General features: G+C 39.2%; 1 protein-coding gene across 3 annotated transcripts in view; it reads right to left on the bottom strand.

The window, feature by feature from the left end:
* Positions 1 to 7,964: 7,964 nt before the first annotated feature.
* The window catches only part of LOC18445646 (OTU-like cysteine protease family protein), a 50,493-nt gene continuing 36,196 nt past the window's right edge, over positions 7,965 to 22,261 (bottom strand). For 2 of the 3 annotated variants that reach the window (XM_006855781.4, XM_011629294.3), the window contains exons 8-9: positions 8,378 to 8,453; positions 7,965 to 8,294 (exon numbers count right to left, since the gene is read on the bottom strand). In XM_006855781.4, coding sequence (XP_006855843.2) covers positions 8,238 to 8,294; positions 8,378 to 8,453 — 133 coding nt within the window. In that variant the 3' untranslated portion in view covers positions 7,965 to 8,237. Of the gene's footprint in view, positions 8,295 to 8,377; positions 8,454 to 8,598; positions 8,769 to 22,261 lie in introns of all 3 variants that reach the window. The other variant, XR_016049385.1, reaches the window with a different exon arrangement.

Here is a 22,261-nt window from a genome sequence, read left to right on the forward strand (position 1 = left end):
TTATGGCTTTGGGGTCGACCTCGGTAACAAAGAAGGAATCCATCAAAACTTGGGATCCAACACCATGATAAGAGACTACCCTCATGATTAGACCATGTTCCTGAGATTTGATAAAAGAAAGGTGCATTAGCGGTTAATACATTGTAATTGGATAAGTTTTTGGAATATGACGTAATGAAAGACCAAGGAAAGGAAGAAGAATGCACCAAAATGCAGGTGTTGCACCAAAATCAGGTGCTTGTTTCTTGTTGTAAGTGAATGCAACGAAAAGACCCGAAAATAACAAAGAATAAGACAATTCATTTATTGACATTTCGTGCTCATATTTTAGTATTAACTGACTTAACATCATCTGGTAACCACAGGATGATCCACAATAAAGGTGGTAGGATTTGAACCTATGGCCGGCCCACCCCTGCCCTGCTAGGTTGGGTGCCTGGCACTCATCGCCTCTGTACCCGAGCGCTGCGCTACCCAGCGCATAACCTTGTCTCCCCCATCCCTCTTCTGGTTGTGCCATTGCCAATCGCAACCCAGCCACCCCTGACCTAAGAAGAACGATTATCCAGATGGCCAAGGCGGACCACGATCCCACTAGAAGGATTGCTCCGGGCAGGATAATAAAAATACAATCTAGAAGGTCGAATCGTAGAAGAATAAATGGATTTGTTAGGAATCGATAGTCGCTGTCTGGACATACGAGTAAGAGCTGGCCGGGAAGAGGAGAGATCAACGACGGAGCTATTAGCTACTGGTTGGAAAGGAAAGAAAGAATATAGAGAGAATTCCTTGTCTAGACCAACCAGTTCTTCCTGCTGGTCAATCATCATCAGGCTGGACATGTAGACCCGATGACCAACAAGACCTACTATGGCTATGGTATGGTAGTAGGGGGGCTAAGTCACTTGGTTGGCCCCAGCCCCTACTCCGAAAGTGAAGCAAAGAGAAGAAAGGAGAACGACCACGTCCCTGAATTAACAAAACTAATAGGGCGGGTTATGTCCTCTTCCTTGCCTCCACTAACAATGCCAGGGAACCATGCACCCCAGGAAAGTTCCTATTGCTTACCTTTGTTCTATTGAACTCGGAGGGCGGGGCCTTTGCCCTTCAGGGCTCAACAGATTCTTCTTTTCCCTTTTTGAAACTTCTTTGTCGCTTTGGCTACTCAAGCGGTCAGCATGGGAATGGGAGATTCCTACCTTCGATTTGCCTCTTGCTTCAATCTCGTTGCACGCTTCCATCTCTTCATGGCGTCTTCGAGATAAGGATTCAGTCTCACTTCAGCGCTCGCTTGGATGCATTTACGCCAGAGAGCTTCCATCCCCTCGTAGCGTTTCCCCTTCCTTATGCAATGAATAGTTCCCTTGGTCCGTCAACTCTCCATTCTGATTTCCTCATTGCATCTTACCTCATAGCATCGGTTCTTCGGAGAAATAACTCTTTCCTTCCTTCCAGAGATTCCATTCCCTTCCAACGAAGGGCCAGTCCATTTTTGCATCCTGCCTTTCAATGCATTCCAGTTTGGACCCGGCGTGAGCAACCATGGGTTAGCTCGTCCATAACAGCCATAGCGAAGTTCGCCTTTCTCATTTCTCTTGAGTTTGCCGTGCAGCTGTAATAGGGCCCTCGGATCAACGAATTATACCTCTCAATTTCTCTCTACATTCGCCCAGTGTGTTATCTCCCCACTCGCCTTCCTTCTCTTTCTGAAGATAGCCCCTCAGTATTAAAGCGCAAGCTCGCTCGGAGTAGAAGGATAGAGTCTCACGCAGCAGATATGGATGTTGTCTCATTACTCATTCGCAACGTTTGGCCGGCTCGCTCCCCCTAGTCGGCAGAGTTCAAAAAGTTCTTTTCTCGCGCGCCTCAAACAAGAACTCTGGGCTCTTACCCAAACCCCCTCATCTCCCCCTTCTCTCCTCTGCACTAGTTGTCAGCTAGCTAAGGACTCTTCTCTTTTCCTCTTTTAACCTCCTCCCTTTCTTTCTTGTGCACTCTGATATGTGGAGTCCTGCTCCTGTTGCATCTACCTCCGGCTACCATTACTTCGTCACCTTCATTGATGACTACACCCTCCGCTCCTGGCTCTATCTTCTCAAACATCGCTCTTAAGCGTTTCAAAGACTTTCAAGCTCTTATATTCTAATTCTTAAAGCATAAGAGCAATCATACCTGTGGGAGTCTTCTTGATGAAGAGAGAGAGAATAATCAGCTGTACTTCTAGAAAAACCTTCATCTTCAAGAGCTTTGCTGAATTTCTCGAACCATGCCTGCGGAACCCCCATATCAAGCTTTTTTTCATTTACATTCATGATTTGGAAATTGAGGATCCTCCCTACTGGCTGCTGCATAGACTAAAAAGAAGTCTCCATGTAGAAAAGTGTTCTTCACATCTAGTTGTGTTGTTCCAAGGGTCATTTCTTGCAACATGCGTTGAGCCAAAATGGTTTGAATAGTGCCAGCTCTTACAACTGGACTAAACGTTTCTTCATAGTCCAGCCCTTATTCTTAGTTGTACCCTTTTGCCACTAAGCGTGCCTAGTACCTTTCAATAGTCCCATCTGCCTTGTATTTCATCTTGTAGACTCACCTTCATCCAACTAGATTTTAGTGAGCAGGTGGTGGAGCAAGAAAACGTATGTGCTACTGTGCAATGGCTTTCGCGCTAGCGCGCAGCAAGAAAACGGATGCGCGAGCTACCGAGCAACAGCTTTCGCGCTAGCGCGCTCTCCTGTTGCTTGGTTGCTTGGTCCCATGTATAATTCTTATGTAATGCTCTTATTTCTTCACCCATTGCCTTTGTTTTGTCCAATTTGAAAGCCGTTAAACCTCATAAGAAAGAAACTTTTCTGCTGGATAGCGCAGCCACATTTTAGGAGCAGGAGAACTAATCGCCTGTAAAGTAGAATCATCATGACAGGAGGAATCTGATGAACTCATCTCAACGAGGGGGATGCTCAGATGATGCTGACACTAGAGTTGTAGAAGGGCTGTCGTCAGCTCATGTATGAAAGTACATGGGCTTGGGTGAGAGCTGCTCTGCCTACAACTGGATACATCAATCCCAGTGGCGGTGGCAATATAGAGTGCGGATTCTCCCCCGGGGGAGCAGGTAAAAGCCTGAGTGAAGTGGCTGCAATACTGTTGAATAACATCGGCTCTCATCAAAAGTGGCATGCCGGGAGATGAGTTTCTTCATGGTGCAAGGGTCAAAACTGCGATAGCCCTTGTGACATGACTTAGACTGTATCCAACAAATATACACTCCATAGACTTTGGTGAGAACTTAGTCCACAGGGAGGCAGCTATATGAGGGAAGCAAATACAACCAAACACGCGCAATGTCGAAGAATCTGGATTCTTGTTCAACAGCTGATGATAAGGAGTGTTGTAGCACCGGCATAGGTAACCTGTTGATGATAAAAATAACAGCATAGCCCCAATTCTGATTGATGATTCAATTGGAAAAGAAACATAGATTTCTATTTATGTTAGGATGATAAAATTCGACGCCTCGCCAATCACTGAAATATCTACAAAATCCTCGATGTTGAAAGAAGTGTGGGATTGGTGAATATATCACATCCCACTTGCAACCTTTCTTTCCTTTCGGATAACTGGAATAGCTTAGCTTATTCAGTTAATATAACCAGTTATCGTTAGCTTACTTAACTGAGTATATGCATCAACAACCATTACACAATTAATAAAACCAGTTATTGTTAGCTTTCTCATTTATATGAAGTAGGAACAAGTTGTGGTTATTAACTAAGTGTCCACGCTTTCCGATTGATATTTTCAATGATTAGGACTTCAAAACCATTTCTAATGAGCAAGGGGACAGATACAATATTTCGTCTTATAGAAGGGACAAAATATACATCAGTTTGGATAAAATATACATTAGTTAATACAAGGTCGATTGTCCCTATATACACTTACAAGTTCCTACACCTAATACATCAAAATAGATATTGTTCCCCATGTAGATGTATTTTTCCTTGGCTTTTATTTCTTGAAAGTTCTCAAAGAGGCCGTTTGAGTTTGCGATATGTCAATTAACGCCTGAGTCCACCCACCATCTTTTGATGTTATGGTTTGCCATCAGGCACTGAGAGACCACACAAACAACGCCTCTTGCTTCCATTTCTACTATTCTTTGGATTTTGGGGGTTTCTATTTTGTGGGTAGCAATTCTTGCTTCCATTTCTGCTATTTTTTGGATTTTGGGGGTTTCTATTTTGTAGATAGCAGTTCTTGAAGTGTCTTGGCTAACCACATAAAAAGCATTTTGGCGGTCATTGTTTAGATTCTTGGTTGTAGGGTTTAATTCCTCTGTTTTTTAACCTATTATTCATCTTATTAAACTTCCCTTGAAATTACTAGTTATATGGCTTGGGTTGGCTAAATTTGGGAGGTCCTTGAGTAAGCATAAGTTCACTCCTTTATCTTTGTTCATATGCTCTTGCTCTAAGGCAAGTTGCATAGGTAGGTCCCCTAATGTAAGAGATTTTTCATTTAACCTAAGTGCAATTGTGATCATCCTGCACAAAGGTGGAAGACTATTGAAAATAGTGAAAACTTGCATGCACTCAGGGACAAACATTCCCAATAATGACTATGTCCTTAGCCATAACGAGCATCTTGTTAACATGTTCCACTATATTATTACCGCCCTTCATCTTAAATGAATTATATTGCTCTAATATCAATTGGAGGTGTGTTTCAGAGGTTGAGTCATATTTAGTTTTTATTGCCTCTAGTATTTTCTTAGATGTTTCATGATGCTCGAAAACCTTAATGAGGACATCTTGCATAAAAGTTAACATAGATATTTTTGCTATGAGGTCATCTTCTAAAAAAAAATTTAGCCTTTTTCTTTCTTCTTCACTTGGTTTGTCACCAACTTCTGGTGGATCTTCTCTTAGTATATATATTATTCCATCTTGGATGAGAAGATATTTCATCTTCCTCTTTCACATCCCAAAATTATTTCCATTGAATTTCTCAACTTTAGAAAGTTCAACCATTACAATTCTGCTGGCCATTTACTAAGAATTGTGTGAGCAAACTAATTCTTTCTAAGTTCTAAAGAAGTTAAACAAGGCATAAAAAATTAATATGTGGTCCAAAACTATAAGCAAGCACTACAATTATCATATGTAATATAAAAAAAATGCTCCTTTATATAATTTATCAAGGGTGCAAGAGCAATATCAAAGTGTGTGAGCCTTTATAATAAAAGAACAAATATCAAGCATCAATTTAAAGCAGTAAGTGCATAATTGCATTCAAATATTAGCAATAAAAAAAATAATAGAGTAATAAATAAGTTTTCTATAATTTTCGTCTCCCCCCCTTTTTTTATTATTATATTTTTAATAGAAATATCAGCAATATATAAGGCAGCAAAATATGTATTCATCACCCTTTCCTTTTTTTTTTTTAATAGAAATATATAAGGCAACAAAATACCAAAAAATTGTAGCCACTGATATTTATCAAAGAAGGAAAAAAAAATTTCAGCCGCACAAATAATTTTATTCACAGAGGCGATTATATCTCTGTGACACAAAATTCTACCATATGAAATCTAAAATATCTATCCATCCATATCACTTTGTAATTATCTTGTTAGTATAATGCAGAAGTAATATTAAATGCAGTAAATATGCTGGTATAATATATGTGATATCAATCCTTTAAACAATATAAATGAATTTATCATGTTGAGAATTTGCACATGCCAAAATATAATGCTGGTATAATATCTGTGATATCAATCCTTTAAACAAAATTTATCATGTTGAGAATTTGCACATGCCAAAATATAGTTGTAATGTTGTTATAGTTTTGGAATAAGTAATTATAAATATGCTGAGAATTTGCACATGCCAAAATATAGCTATAATGTTGTTATAGTTTTGGAATAAGTAATTATAAATATGCTTCCTAAGAAACAGAATACTACGACCTTGTAGCCCTTAAACAATACGTGCTTATCAAAATATCAAAATGCATGATATTAAGTGACAATCAGTGATATTCACTTAAAGTCACTGCAATAATGCAATTAAAGTCTATTTATTTGAAGAGTTTCCCCTTTTCAGAGAGAAAAAATCAAGACGAAAAAACTCTGAGATCGCAATGACCAGTGGTTTTCAATGGCATGAAATCGTTCACAACACCTCTAAAACCGATCGATACCAAACTGCCAAAATGGCAAAAACACACAAAAAATAAAACGCACCCGAAAAATTCACAGGGGTAATAATTCATAATAAACACAAAATAAAAAATAATGGAATCCGGATTGCTCTGATGCCAGTGTTAGTGAAAATTTAATGGACTGTGTATAAGACAAAACCCGAGATCAGAAAAAAGGTATCGTGAGGCTGGTGATCACAGAACCCGGATTTTGATCCCTTCACTTTTAGAGAGAGAATTGTACGTCTATTGCTTCTTCTTCTTCTTTTCTCTCTCTGGCTTCCCATTTTATAGGGAGAAAAAAGGTTAACCGTTGTATTTCTCCAACGGGTATCTGAGAAAACGAAGGAGTTTCTTGATCTCCAACGAATCTCTTGAGAAAAATAAGGGTTACTCTCGTATGGATGTTGAACCATATGATCGTTGGATATATATTGAATTTCCACAAAAGTAAGCTAAGACACATAAGACTTCATAACCATACATGTCAACAACCGCTACATTACTAGGAACTTAAACTTAAGCACAAAGATCCTTTTCTCTTTTAAAATGAGAAAATTGAAGTTCTATGGGGTTTCTAGGAAGCCAAACTCTTCAAACTTCTTTGTTGATTACAGCTCCTGGTGATCACTATTCACTATTTACAATTTAATATATATTCTATAATATTTTATTTATATTAAATAATATATTGAATATATAAATTGTATTTCAATAATATTTAATATATAATATATTAATAATATTTTATTTTATATTATACTATATTATATAATATTAGATAGTATATATTATTATAATATAATACATAATATTAGTATTATTAATATAATATAATATTATATTTATTATATATATTATATTTATATTTATATTATTAATATGTATTTTTTATTAGACACCAGTACCCAAAACTTGTTTAACATTCCAGCAAATTGTCAAACACAAATACTCCGAACTTCTTTTAACTTTTTTGAAAATAACATTTCACTTCCCAAAAAAGAAAACTTTTTACCAGGGATCGATTATCTTCCCGCAAACAAACGCACCTTTGGAGAGAGTATAGGGAGAGGCAATGTTCCCTTTTTCTTGGAAGCATGCAGCTTTTCCCCAAAAAGGAGGAAAATGTGAGAAATGTGGAGCCCCCGCACTTCTCCGCCCATTCAAGCATTTGTAGTTCATATTTATCCTTTCTCAATATCTATTCTCTCATCGTACTGAATCTGTGATTGACGCTGCTACTATTTTTACATTGTTTTCACTCATGATTATTGCTTTTCACTCTTTGATTTCTGTACTCACAAGTTGAAGAGGTTTTCTCCAGATGCAAGTAGGGAGGTATTTTATGGTAAGGTTTTCCCTTGATGCATGCATGTGTCTTGAATATTGAACCTTTAATCTTGTCATTTATTTTACTTTCTGATTATTATTTTTCTTTACAGATGCAATCCTGAAGTATTTATTATAGGTCTTGACAGGTTTCTTCTTTAAAATTCTCATGTTGCCCATGCATCGCAAGGGCTGCACGCTAGTAACATCTGGTTGCTTACTTTTCAGCTAAGTTAAAGATCGACTTCAAACCCAAAACCCAGCGGGACGGATGAAGAGCTTCACAGACCATAGCAAACCAATCCAACTTGATACTTCATCCATTGTCGCAAGAACCAGTCAACAATAAGTTCATTAACAAGAACTCTTTCAAACATTAGCAATTGCAACTGCCAAATAAATGGGGCCTGCCATGTACACACAGAAACTGTTGAGCACTATTACGTACCTTTATACACACAATATGCTTCACCATGTTACAATTTTCCCGAAATTCACAATTAATGCCCCATTACTTATATGGGAATTATGGATACAACAACACAGGCGGTATAAATTTCAGATAAACCTATACCCATTATGAAAGAGCTCTAGGAATATGGTAAAAAAAGTGATCACATATTATACAAATGAATCAGTTAATACAGCATTCTTTTTCTCCCAAACAGACCAAAATACCATTCATTCAGGGGATAACCATCCTAGCGGTACTCCTGAAAATTAATATGGCCTGTTGCTTTTGCATGCTCCACAGCCTCCTGTGTAATCAGAAGCAAAACAGATGGAATTAAACGTCAGTTTGTCAAAGAATTGAAACAAAATCTGACATAAAGGAAAATACCTTCTGACCAATAAGACCCATCTGACAAACTCCACAACGCAGGGTGAAATTTGCCGTGTCGGTGTAACTCCGCTTCCTGAGTCATGATAAACACGAAGGCGATTTGGACACTAAACAACACTATCTATTTTCCTTTATTCTGTTAAACAAGTAAATTATGCTCTGAACTAAGCTCAAACTCCTGTCCAAGAATAGCATAGCAAAGGAACTTAGTTCTAAACCTGGAAACCTGTTGAAAATTTCTCTCTTTCAACGCTACCAGGAAACGCATGCCAAGACAATCCATGATCTACTATACAACTCAAACGTCTCCAGCATTGTTCAAACGATCAAAGCTCCAGTATTACCAACATCTTACAAAGGTCGTTGTATAAAAGAATTTCACTTAAGTCTGTCAAAAACAAAAATGATTGAAATAAAATTTTCATTGTCTATTAATTTCATTTTATGTCGTGTATGAGATTAAGTCCCAATATACCAATATTTTTACAAAGGTCATGAAAAAGTTTACTTTAGGGTGTAACATTTTTCTTATTCACATAAAAATTTCCTTTGTTTATTTTCTATCAAGTTGTGTATCTTTTTGTTAAGTTGCATATGAACGTCTGTAATTATCAGAACTTTATTTATGGGCTCAAGGAAATATGATAGCATACAGTTTTCCTGCCAATGGTTTCCTTTTCAGGATAAATGCAAAAAAATAGAGAATGATTTGATGAATTGCATGAGTTTTCAAGTCAAAGGTGCAGCACTTAATAATATCCAACCAAATATACTACAATCTAAGATGTGTAGATATAGGAATGGACACAGACATGAACATTGCCAGTAGGGATACAGCAGAGCATTTTCCAATCCAGAATAGAGATATGGACATAAGTAGTCTAATCAATATAATGATACATATATAAAACATGAATATATCATTTTATATGGGAAATTTATCAAAAAGCACCCAAGAGCTAATTATCTAACATCTCACCCATTTCTTTTAATTTAATAGAGAAAAGGCCATCAAAGCACATACACAAAGGCATAGGGATCAAATAGAGGTTACATGCCTCTTTTGAATATGATCCCGTTTGTGTGGATTTTACTGATCCCTCCTTCCAAATAACTTTCATTTGAAATATCTATCCTAACATATTTAGGATTTCTTTCCTCTCCTTATGCCACATACAAAGTCCCAAATCAGTCTCGTGATTACTAGAACCAAGAGAATAAGTTCATAGTGTAACTCCCCAGCCATTGATAGAGATGAGTTGAGAGTTCTCGCAAGGAATGAACGGAATTCTTTTTTTTTCTATGGAAGCAGAGAACCGTAGGAAATAATGAGGAATGAAAAATGCATGGGCTTATGGAAAGAGACGGACATACTCTTGAGGGGTATGCGACTCTCAAACACCTTTATGATGAGTTATATCCATCTTTTCTATTAGGGTAATGTGGCCATTTAAAGGCCTTATGAGATCATGTAAAACTATGACTATAGTCATGTGATAACACCAATGGGAGTACAATCGGGTGGGACCAAAAGATTTGATGGACAAAATTATACTTATTTTTAATTTCTATTCAATTTTAAATGATGTATATTATGATATATTTTTAAGATTTTAAGCTTTTTTTGTGATTCTAGGGTTTTCTTATATCTTCTTTATTTATTATTCACAAGTACTATTCATGGTACTATTCACAGTACCATTCATGGTACTGTTCAGAGCAGCGATTTAAAAAATGGCGAGTCGACCAGAAATTGCCCGGGTCAACACGGGAATCGGCAACCCCGTGCCAATTTTGGTGAAATACCGGAATCGGGCGGTTCTAGAATTGAACCGGTGTTTTCAATGAAAAATCGGTGATTTCTACAGTAACACGGTAAGTTTATACAGTGAATCGCCTTTGACGTCATAGCCCCACTTTTGCTTACGTCAACTTAGTGAAAGTCCCTTACACAATCCACTTACACATGCCCCTGCTCGCGTCATTGGCTAACCTTTATAATTGGTTTACCTTTTATAGGGCTTGTTCATCTCACATCTCTTCGATGTGGGACAATTTCATTTATACCTTTGCTTTTTACTAGTCATTTTTCACCTGTTTCCCATCTGTTTCTTGCAATGCAGTGCCATTTTTCATCTCTCTCTCTCTCTAAAATGCAGCGTCAAAAATCGATTGATTCATTTGTTAGCAAACCCTCGCAGGGAAATGAGAATTCCGGCGGGTCTTCTTACGCCGAGATGTTTATCCGGCGGTGGAAAATGCAGTTCCCTACGAACCGAGTGAAGCAAACCTTAGTTGATGCAGAGGTGTCTAGGGTTTCAAATTAGAGGGAGTTACCATTTGTGGAAACAAATGCAACGCCATTTTTCATCTCTCTCTAAAATGCAGCGCCAAAAATCGATTGATTCAATTTTTAGCAAACCCTCGCTGGGAAATGAGAATTCCAGCAAGTCTTCTTATGCCGAGATGCTTATCCAACGACAGAAAATGCAGTTCCTTACGAACCAAGTGAACTATGAAGAAAACCTCAACTGTTGCAGAGGTGTCTAGGTTTCAAATCAGAGGGAGTTACCATTTGTGGAAACAAATGGTACAAATACGCCACTTAAGAAATTGCACGCTCGGCCTGTTAATTTATCAGTAAACGAAAAGAGTGATTCTATGCCTTTTGAGAATTTGATGCAAAAGTTTGTAGTGGAAGATGAACCAGAAGTCGTTGGAAAAGGGTAAATGTGATTAAACCTTAGTTTTGAAGTCATTTATGCTTATTTTTTGTTTCTTTGTGTTTTGATTAACTCTTTGTTTTGGATTGATGCAAGTTGTAATCTCTTGTTCACTTATTGTTTTATTAAGCAGATATTTAATGAGTTTTGGTTGTAACTCTCAAGCACTACGTTGTTTGTATCTAATTTAGCTTTTTTAAAGGAGATTCTGTAGAGCCCATTCCCTTGCATTGTGATTTTATGTTTGTAAATTTTAGCATTTCAGATTTAGTGTAAATGTGGTCATTTTTTCATCGATTTAATCCGTTTTTTATTGTAGTCCATGTATGATTATATACTTCATTCATGATAACTCTATGATTTTTCTTTTGTGTGATATAAATTTAATAGTTAACATAAGTTCATACAGAGAAAAAACATCTCAATATTCGCATATTGATGAAAAAAATGAAAGTTAATAATGTAGTACCCCCATTTCATATTGGATTCCTAAAAAACAACATTTATAATAAATTTTAATAATTTTTTTGGATTTTTTTAAGGCTTAATCCGACCGATTCTCGATCCGGATCACCGATTCGAATGGGTTTTTGGGGTGCTCGATCTGGCGTATCGATCCGTTTTTTAAACCATTGGTTCAGAGTAATGAGGTAGATGTCAAGAAAGCCTCTGAAGCACAAAAAAATGGGTTTGAAGTTTCCAACACAATTTTCAATGGGAGCTCAAGAATCGCTAAATTTGCATCGATTCCTCAATATATATATATATATATATATATCATGATTTGTTTTTTCAGAAATTATCTTTACCACAAAAGTATGAGATAGAATGACGAGACTTGTTTTTCATTTCCATCAGAGCATTCGTGGTATGAGCAACAGATTCACCAAAGAGTTTCGTAATGGGTGCAAATTCACCAAAGAGTCTTGTATTGGGCAAATCAAGGTTAATACAAATTTTAAATCTATATTCGGACTAGGGGGTCGTAAATATAAGACGTCATCCCCGATACTTTATAAATGTACCAAAGAATCAACTCAAATTTATGTGTCTAATACTCGAGTTCGGATGCATGACCTAATTAAAGAAATGAGAATATGTTAAGGCTTTCCCAAAGATGTATTAAGGCAAAGTTAGGGTAAGTCAAAATTATACCCAAACACCCAGTTACACAATATAAGACAACACTGTCTATTATTAGCTCACAGAACTCTAGCTAATGCAAAGCTTCCCCAAATTGTAATCATTGAACCATCAAAACCTCAAAGATGTTGTGAGGAAACCCACAAAATCAAAGAAGCTGCTAGAAAACCCCATGGGGGGAGGATAAAGTCACCAGGATCATAATATGGAAAGTCAAGGTAAAGCAACATGATGGAGGAAAAATTGTTCTTATTCTTTATTTTTATTCAACTTTAAAGGATGTATATTATAGTTTGCTTTTAGGGCTTATTTCTAGGGTTTTAAGTATTTCAGGGATTCTAGGGTTTTTGTAGTCTTTTTATTTATTTCATTGCCGAGCCAATTAGAGACTTTTTCGATATTTTAATTCAAGTTAGGGAGTTTAATTTTAAGTTATATTAAGTTAAGACCTTTTGGTCAAAAGTTAATTGTATGGAAAAATATTGTCCAAAACAATAATTTTCCAATATAAATAAAGGCATGGATGGGCTAGAGAGTCGTTCATGTATTCCTCTTTAAGAAAAGAAAGACTTTGTCTTGTGAAAGAAGCCAAAGGTTTTGCCCCTTAGGTGGGAGAAATCCTTAAGGTTTCTCCAAAATTGTGTGCTTCTTGCTGATTTTCTCTGTTTCTTCAAGTTCTTCGTACATCACAACATAACTTGCTTCCAAAGCCACAAAAGTAGACGTAGTAGTCACATAATCCAAACTTGTATCTCATACAATGTGCACTAGAAAGAACAACACAAAATAGAACCAAGTTATGAAATGTTGGCAATATGGCCTTTCAAGGCCTTAATGCCAAGAATGTCTCGCTTAGTGGGAGTGAATGAGAGAGATAGAATCTGGGTGCCTAGCAAACTGGGACAGATTCTCATACCCTGAGTACATGAGGCATTGAGAGCTTATGCTTTGAGAAAGCAATTTCTCAACGAGGTGTGAAGGTCACCTCCTACTTATATTAGAATGCCTCATGATTGTTGTGATTAGCCAGGGCTTGGAGAATCCAAATGAGTACAATAGAAACTGAGTGCGTAGTGAGAATTGGCCCCATATGGGATGGTCAAGATTTATAGGACAGAAGTCTGTAACCTGACACGAGACCATTCCATAGCATGTGCGCTTTCATTTCAAGGAAAGCCACTCTTTTAATGTATTATCAGATATTGGAAGAACCAGTGCACATGTGTTATGAGAGAACCCCTATATTTGAGTAGCAATATGCAAGGTTGCACCTATAATCCATTGAGTATCTGATGATAGGAAGCTCTGCCACAATGACTTTGATGTGTCCAATTATATGTCCCTATCATAGACTGTGGTGCATAGGTCCATTGGGTCAGTTTGAGACATGACAAAACATCATTCAAGAGTAGGCCAATAGAGCACTTCGATACCTAGAATCAAACCCTTGAGATCTCACATACCTTTGGTCCAATTTCTTTTAGATGAAAAATGATGCATACATGTTCAAATATGTTTTAAATATTTATTTGGATTTTTTGAGAATTTTTTGAATTTTTAAAATAATAAAAAATGTAATTTTCAATATTGTTTGGGCTTAATTCCATGTGAGGACGTCCATATGGATGCCACATGGCACCCGAATGGCCATAGGTGGCCACGTGGCACCATGGGTCCCTCACGTTGGGCCTCCCCTTGTTTGGGTGCAGATTCCCATGCGTGGGGGACCCTTAGGGCACTTGGTCACTTATTTTTATTTCAAACATAATTTTATATTGTTGTTTATACTTGTGACTTAAAATTAGATTTTAATCACATGCTTAATTGTCACACATGTGACATGCTTGACTTGTGTAAAGCTAAAGCAATTTTGAAATAAAAATAATGTTTTTAAAATTATTATCTACATGGGACATATGGCATGCAAACATATCATGTAGATATATCCCATTGGTGTGGCCCATGTGAAGAGTGAAAGGTGCATGTGAAGGGTGTCCGTTACACTAATTCTATTGGTGGTGTCATAAGCCCTTTTAACTTTTCTTATGTAGCTGATATTTTTTACTAAAATGCCATTGCCTTTGACCATTCTCTGCACTAATAGATTTATTAAAATTCAAGGGTCTTTATGTAAACCCTTTTTTGGATATGCTTGAAATTAATCTGAGACTAAGAACTAAAGGGTAATGTGACTTTTACTTAGGGTTTATGGGGGTAATAAGGTGCTTAAATCTTATCCCTTCATCCTAGTGGTTGGAGGAAGATGAGTGGCTAGGATAATTAACCTCTCATCAGTCATTAATAAAGTGCATCAAGGGTCTTGATCCATTCTACACTTACGCACTTTATATAAATACAACCATAAGTCCAATTACACCCTAACTTTGATAAACACCTTCATTAGCCAAAAAGAAAGAAGAGAGATCTACCCCCTTGGCCTCCATGCACCACCCATGTTCATCCCTATTCTTGGTTCCCTTGATCATCATAAGATATTTAGTGGTACTCCCCTCTTTGGTAAGGTCAGGTCCATCATGTACAATCACTAAGGTATCATTTATTTGAGTTTTCTACTTCATAGCTTCTCTTCCCCATGATAAAAGCTTTCTGTAAATTCACATTTACAGCTTGAACTTTCTTTTGTCATTAGTTTCATACAGTGGTTTAAAAAACGAATCAGTGCCTTGGATCGGGCACCCCAAAATCCCATCCGGATCGGTAAATCGGCGTTTCAGATTGGGAATCGGGCAGAATCGGCAATTTTTGTATAAAAAAATCTTTAAAAATCACTATAAATCTCTAAAAATAATGTTATTTTAATTTGTTAAAGGATTTAAGAGAGGAGCATTATGCATTTTCATTACTTTCTAAAAATAGGTGATTATTGAGACATTGTTTTTCTATCTGGATGTCTGTATAATTAAAATAAATAACTTAACAAATAAATAATAAGACTTAGTTATCATTATAATTAGTATAACTATTAATTACAATATTATAATAAATGTGATTCAAAAAACAAGGGTATGACCCTCACAAATAAAGAAATCTAATATATAACAATTAGTGTGGATAGAAATATAGAATTTAGAAATACAAATTTAAACTATTTTTTTTTAATATCCAATAGACTAGAATTGGTATTATTATTTTTATTTACTCTATGAGCTAGTACTAATTGTTTAATCCTAATTAACTATTTAATTAATTATTATTCATATAATGAAATAATCCAATGATATAATAGCTTAATAGAGGTTTTATGTTTTTTTGTTAGTAAACTTAAAACTTTTTGGTAAAAGATAGGGGTGATGGGCACCCAATTATTATTTTTAATAATTTTTTTCTTTTTTATCGTCCAATTTATTTGCCACAATGGGACAAACAACTTTTTTATTCATGATGGACATACACCGTCGCGGGTGCACCATCGCAAGTATACCATCTCACTGCCATTTATTCCAAGCTAACAATATTTGCCAGCTTGCTTATTCATGACGGGCTACAAAAATGTCCCACATCGAAGCGACGTGGAATGACATAGTGTAATAAAAGAAACCCACAATCTAAGGTAAGCAAATGTTGTCTGGGCCATGAATGCTGAAGTTGAAGTGGCAACGCCACCTGTCGTGAAAGACGGCGGCGAATGGGGTTAGGGAAGCTTTTTTGGAGGCAGTGCCACGTGGCGTGCAGGAAGCTGGCAGATATGTAAAAGCCACTGTAAACAAAAAGCCCGATTTAAAAAAAATAAAACTTCAAGTCGTCCGGTTTTACCGATACTGGATTTGGAGCGGTATCACCGATACCTGATCCGGATCGCCCGATTCCGGATCGGATCGGCGACTTTTAAAACATTGGTTTCATATGATCTTCATGTTAGATTCATATAGTATGATCCCTCACTTTGATCATATGTTATATTATATGCCTTGATTGCCATAAATCAAGTCTACCTTCTTTTAAATCCTTTTCACCCCAAATTTCTTGAGCATGTCCTATTAGTGATTGTCAAGTTCAGAGCATTATTATCCATTTTAAAAGATCATTTATTGATTTAGGGTTCCTCTTTTAACATTTGGGAAAATATTGGTAGACCAATGGACCACCATGTGTAGAATACTCATATTTGCCTCATCTCCCTCATTCTTTTTGCAAACCGATTGCCATCATATTGATCACATTAATTGGACCTTATGAAGTGTTTCCAAAAGTGTATAAAGCTTCCCACTTGGATAGATCACCTTGTGCTTACAAAACCACTCTTGAACTTATCTTTGACGCAAAATTAAGTCTTCAAAAGGTCCAGTTGTGACCCGGGCAAAAGGGTTAGAATCCATTGGCTTCCCCACTTAAAATTGGCACTCAACTCATTGTTACAAGTAATGCCGATGGAAAGCCCTCAACCAATTTAGGGTTTGAACATGCTTGAGAAGGTAAATAAGCCATGAGAAGAGGTCACAAGGTCACAATCCTCCGAGACGCAGTTACAGGGAGTACACCCCTCCTAGATGCAGATCCACAGGTTATCGACACACTCGACGAAGTCGAAGCCCCTCATGGGATAGAAGCTATCTCCACATGGACCACCGACATACAGCTTACAGCTTCTCTCAATGTAGCTGAAGTCCATCTTATGATAGAAGCACCCTTCATCAAAGGGACATACGCCTTTACACCTCAAATGACCACAAAAAAACTAGGCCTTCAAGGCCCACCCACCGAACATTAAGGCTCACCTAGTCTCCAACTTCAGAGGATCCTCCCACCAGGCTACAAGCTTCAATCGCCACAAAGGCCTGTCTGCTACCACATTTAACCACCATAATGAAAATCTCGTATTAGGAGTACTCAAACCCCATACCGAGCTCGTTAGAACCATCAAACTCAGACGTCACCTTCCTCTAATGGCCTTCGACATCTCCTACCTACTAACCCAAATAGAAATCCCACCATCCCTTCAAAATCCCGTAACAAACCGTCCATCAGGAAGATAAGATTCCCACGACACCCTCTATTGTTTTTGGAAAAAACCCATAATCCACCTCCTCATTCTCAAACACCAACTCACCCATCACACCCCGTCCCCTTCAAGACCACCCCTAATACCACCATCCTAAACTCTTCACCACAACCCACCAATCACACTATTCCATCAACCTCTACTACATACCAAACTGCTTTTCACCCCAAAACCTTCGCCTAGGCAGTAACTTCTAACCCTAAACCAGCATTGAGCAATTTCAGTCTGCTCAAAACTGTCGTGAATATTCAGGAATATCATGTTTCGGTCCTTAACCACCAACCCCAAGTTTGGCTCTCCCCCAATTGCGAGATCACTGAGCGTATTTCTTCTCTACAAAACTCGTTCATTGGCACTTTTTTGCTCGAGTGCAATGACATTGAAGGGATTAACAAATAGCTTCAGAACACTTTTAAAAATCCCCATGTTGTTTGCAGGCTACTCTTCAATAGTAAGTATCTCATTTCATTCCCTGACAATTTCCTCCCAATTATCCCTCATGTCTCTGCTCTTAATTTTAGAGGCAGAAAGCCTTCTTTACAGCAATGGACACCATCGTTGGGTGCCCAACAATCCAAAAAATTCTAGATCACTCAACCTATGGACCCCCTCCACCTATGGACCAACAAAATTTTTGAGATTTAGGTAATAGATGTGGTCAATTCCTTTCAGTCCATTGAAAATCCTTGGGATTTCTTCCTCTGGGAAAAATTGTAATCCTAATTTCCTCTTCTTCAGAAGATCTTATCCCTAGTGTCTTGAACTTGCATTTCAATGGTCTATCTTACAAGATCTCTATTTCAGTCTAGGGAAAGCACCGCCATGACCGCCCTCAGCCAGACCATGAAGTGTGGACTGTTGTCCAGCGCAAATCCCGTGTTCATTCTGATACTCCGGGGCCCCCTTCCGATGCACCGAACACCTTAGGGGCCACAATTCCATAGAACACCCTAAATCTGCTCCTGGACCTTGGTTTATCAATGCTCCCCAACCTGTGGACCTTAATCCCCCTACATCCAACGGTGCCTCTTCCATCAATCCTATGTCTTGAGATCCTCTCCTTCATGCAACCAAAGGCAAGGGCCACCTCACAGATGTACCATCCACCTCTACTAGCCACCCACCACGTCAGAGGTACTCTCATGAGTACTTTGACATTTGCTACCTCCTCCAACTTCGATGACGACCCAAAACGTCGTTACGCCACGTGTCACACAGTCACCCCTTTTTGCCACGCCTCCATGTATTGTGTCGGTCGCCCCATTCAAAGTCCCATTGTCTAAGGTGACCTCAACTGCCCCCCATCCTCGTCCCATAATTAGCCCTACCTGTCACGGCCCCGGTGACATTAATAACACCTGTCAGCCACCGCCTCAGGTCACCTCGAGCCTCACCACAACCCAGGTGGCAGCTCAGTTATCTCCTTCCCCCCTCTCTCACCATAATCACTTCAGTACCTACTCAACCCAGCCGCCCTCAGCCATTAATTCTGCCCCTTCCTAGGATCTACTCAAAATCTTTCCACCTTTCCCAATGCCCCACTGTCTACAACCCCAAACAATCAGTTGCTCCTCCCTCCTCCCCCAGTCTCTTCAGCTTCCGTCTTTTCAAATTCTGCCCACCCCTTACCAATTCAGTCGGAACATTTCGACGATCAGGATGTACCCAACCATAATCAAGACCTCTCTGCACTGGTCCCTTTCACTACACGCCCCTGCCTCAAACCCCCAATACTCCACCCTCCGCTCTACAACCTCTATCAACCCTACCCCCCTTACCTTCCTCCCGTACAGGATTCCCATTGTAGCACATCTCCCTCAACCATGCCACGAAGACAGAAACAGAAGCCGGCTTTTCTAGGGTGGTACCAAGACCAAACCACCACTCCCCCACCCAATCTCCCTTACTCCAACAGCCACCCCACCCATATCCCTATCTTATGTCCAATTGTCCAGGTTTCTCACCACCTCAACTAGACTGCAATTATGGCCCCCCCATCTTTGTCTCTTCTGAGCCTACCCCAACTAACCCCTCTTCCAGTAGATTTGCTTCCACCCTACCAAACCCACATGAAACTGGTTTGGTCTACACTGACCTAGATGAGTTTGTGCCTATGCCCTTAGAAATGAGGTTAGCCCTCAATGCAGCTCAACAATCTGGAGGTCAATTCCCGCCTTGCATTCCCCCCCTCATCTCCTTCTTCCCTGATTTCTCATCTCCTTCCCCCCAACCGATGCCCGAACATCCCCTTATTCATAACCCCTACCTCTCCTTCTCTTTAAACTCAGATTTTAACTCAGACATCCAATCCTCAGTGTCCACAGATTCTCTGGAACTCGAGAGAATTCATAGAGGTGAACCTCTTCTGCCCGAAACCATCCCATAAGCTGGACTCGCTTTCCATGGAGAAGTGTCAACTCTCACTAACCAACTCAGGGCCAATGCTGGTGACCCACAGGTACCCTTGTCTCCCCGTAGAAGTAAAGATCTAGGGAGCTGGGAAAGCTCCATTCAGGGGTAAACTATGATACCCCTCGGAACTCAGCCAAGCTGACTTCCTTAGCCTCCATTCACACTGCCAGCCCCATTAAGAGGAAAACCTCTAGGAAATCCACCTGCCACTCGAATTCCCCCCGATGAAGGTGCTCTGCTGGAATATCAGAGGACTCAACAGCCTTGCCAAAAGGAACGATATCCGATCTCTTATCCCAACAGTTAACCGAACTATTCTAGCTCTCTTTGAAATTAAGCTCCCACCCCTTGACTTGACTATGATTAGGTTTGTCTGGGGTCGAGAACCTTGCACTTGGGAAGCCAAAGCTGCACATGGGGCCTCAAGGGGTACATGGATTATTTGGAATCCAACTGTCCTTCAAGGGGTTGCAGCCCAAATCCTCGATTACTCTGTGTGTCTATCCTCCACCCGCCTGTCAGACAATTTCCCCTTTGTTTCTTCTTTTGTTTATGGCCCCAACAACCCAACTCTTAGATCTCAGCTCTGGATGGAACTATCCTCTGTGTCTCCCCCATTAACTACCCCTTGGCTTGTGGCCGGATATTTCAACATTGTTAGGTGGCCACACGAAAAATCAAATGGGGGAGTTATCAACGCCCACATGAGAGCCTTTACAGATTTCACAGAGGGTATACCTTTAATCAACATCCCCCTCTTAGAAGCTTCCTTCACTTGGTCTAACCATTCCACACCCCCAATTATGTCTAAACTAGATAGATTTCTGGTCAACCAACAGTGGGAAGCTGTTTTCCCTAGTACCAACTCTCGAGTTCTTCGTAAAGCAACCTTTGACCACAAGCCTATTCTTTTAGACATGAACCATGCTCCCTGCATCAATAAACCTTTTAGATTTCAGTTGCACTGGTTTGAAGAATCATCGTTCCAATCCTTGTTTGCTTCAGTGTGGTCCTCCACTAATATATATGGTTGGGCTGGGTTTAGACTTACTCGTAAGCTCCAAAACATTAAAGCAGCCCTAAAGCTTTGGAGTAGGGACATTCCATCTAATTTTAGATCGGATCAGAACCTTCTCATCCTTGATCTCAGATTTCGACCATCTGGAAGAAACAAGACCTTATCAGACTTAGAGAGTCAAGATAGAATCCAAGTCAGATTTGATTTATCACAAACCTTAAAACATGAGGAGATCTAGTGGTACCAGAGCTCTAGGGTCAAATGGCTTAAATTAGGTGACCGAAATACATCTTTCTTCCACAAGACGGCCAATTTTAGAAGAAGGGGTAATGTGATTACTCAAATCACAGTTGGACCCCAAATCTTCACCAATCCTTGCCACATTAGTCCTCTTTTTATTAGATACTTCTCTAGCCTATTCTCCAAACCAAACCACCCTCACCCCCATTTAGCCAATACATCTTTCAAAGTTATCTCCCCTGAAATTGCGGCCAATCTTGAAAGGCCTTTTTCCTTGGAAGAAATTAGGTTGCCCACCTTTGATCTTCCGAAAGATAAAGCACCTGAACCTGATGGGTTCCCTATAGCTCTGTTCCAAAACCTCTGGGATATTATTGCCCCGGACCTTCAAGCTTTCTTTGAAGAATTCCACCATAGGGGCAACATAAACTCAGCTCACAAGTGCTCTTTCCTTGCCTTGATTCCAAAAATAGATGGTACCCATAGACTGAAAGACTTTCGCTCAATCAGCCTTCTTAACTCTTCTTACAAAATACTGGCCAAAGTATTGGCATCTAGGCTTTAGCTCGTCCTTTCCTCCATAATATCTCCAACCCAGTTTGCATTCATTGCAAACAGACAAATCCTGGATGGGGCCTTGATAGCCAATGAAGCTACCCATCCTAGATCCCTTTCTAGACAACTAGGCCTTATTATCATGCTAATTGGGAAAAAGCTTATGATAGGGTAGACTGGGCAATCCTAGAGTCCATCCAAATGAGAATGGGCTTTGGTTCAATCTAGAGAAAGTGGATCTCTGAGTGAATATCAAACCCTTCTTTCTGCATCCTCATCAATGGCTCCCCTGGAGGTTTCTTCCAAGCACAAAGGGGCATAGGCAGGGTGACAATTCACTCTGATAGGGGAACTTTTCAGCCAGACTATTTCCAAACTCTATGATAGCGGCTCCCTCTTAGGCCTTAGATCCTCCCCCTCTGGTCCCATAATTTCCCACTTACTCTACGCAAACGATACCCCTCATCTTCTGTGATGCCAATCCAACCCAGGTAGATTGTCTTTGGCATTTCTTGAGAACCTTTGAGTTACTCACTGGAATGAAAGTAAATCTTTCCAAGACTAAGATGATGGGTATTCGTGTTGACACAGCCTCTCTATCTAGCTTGGCCTATCGCCTAGGTTGCTCCACAGAAACAACCTAGGCCTCCCTCTTATCTGGGCCTCCCTCTTTGCCTAGGAAAACCGAGGAAAAACATGTGGGATGATCTCATACAGAGATTCACTTGGAAATTTGCCTCCTGGAAAGGTAAATACCTCTCGTTTGGGGG

Source organism: Amborella trichopoda, chromosome 2 (assembly GCF_054954075.1).
Source record: "Amborella trichopoda isolate Santa Cruz 75 chromosome 2, AtrichopodaSantaCruz75HAP2 v2.0, whole genome shotgun sequence".
Classification (NCBI taxonomy): domain Eukaryota; kingdom Viridiplantae; phylum Streptophyta; class Magnoliopsida; order Amborellales; family Amborellaceae; genus Amborella; species Amborella trichopoda.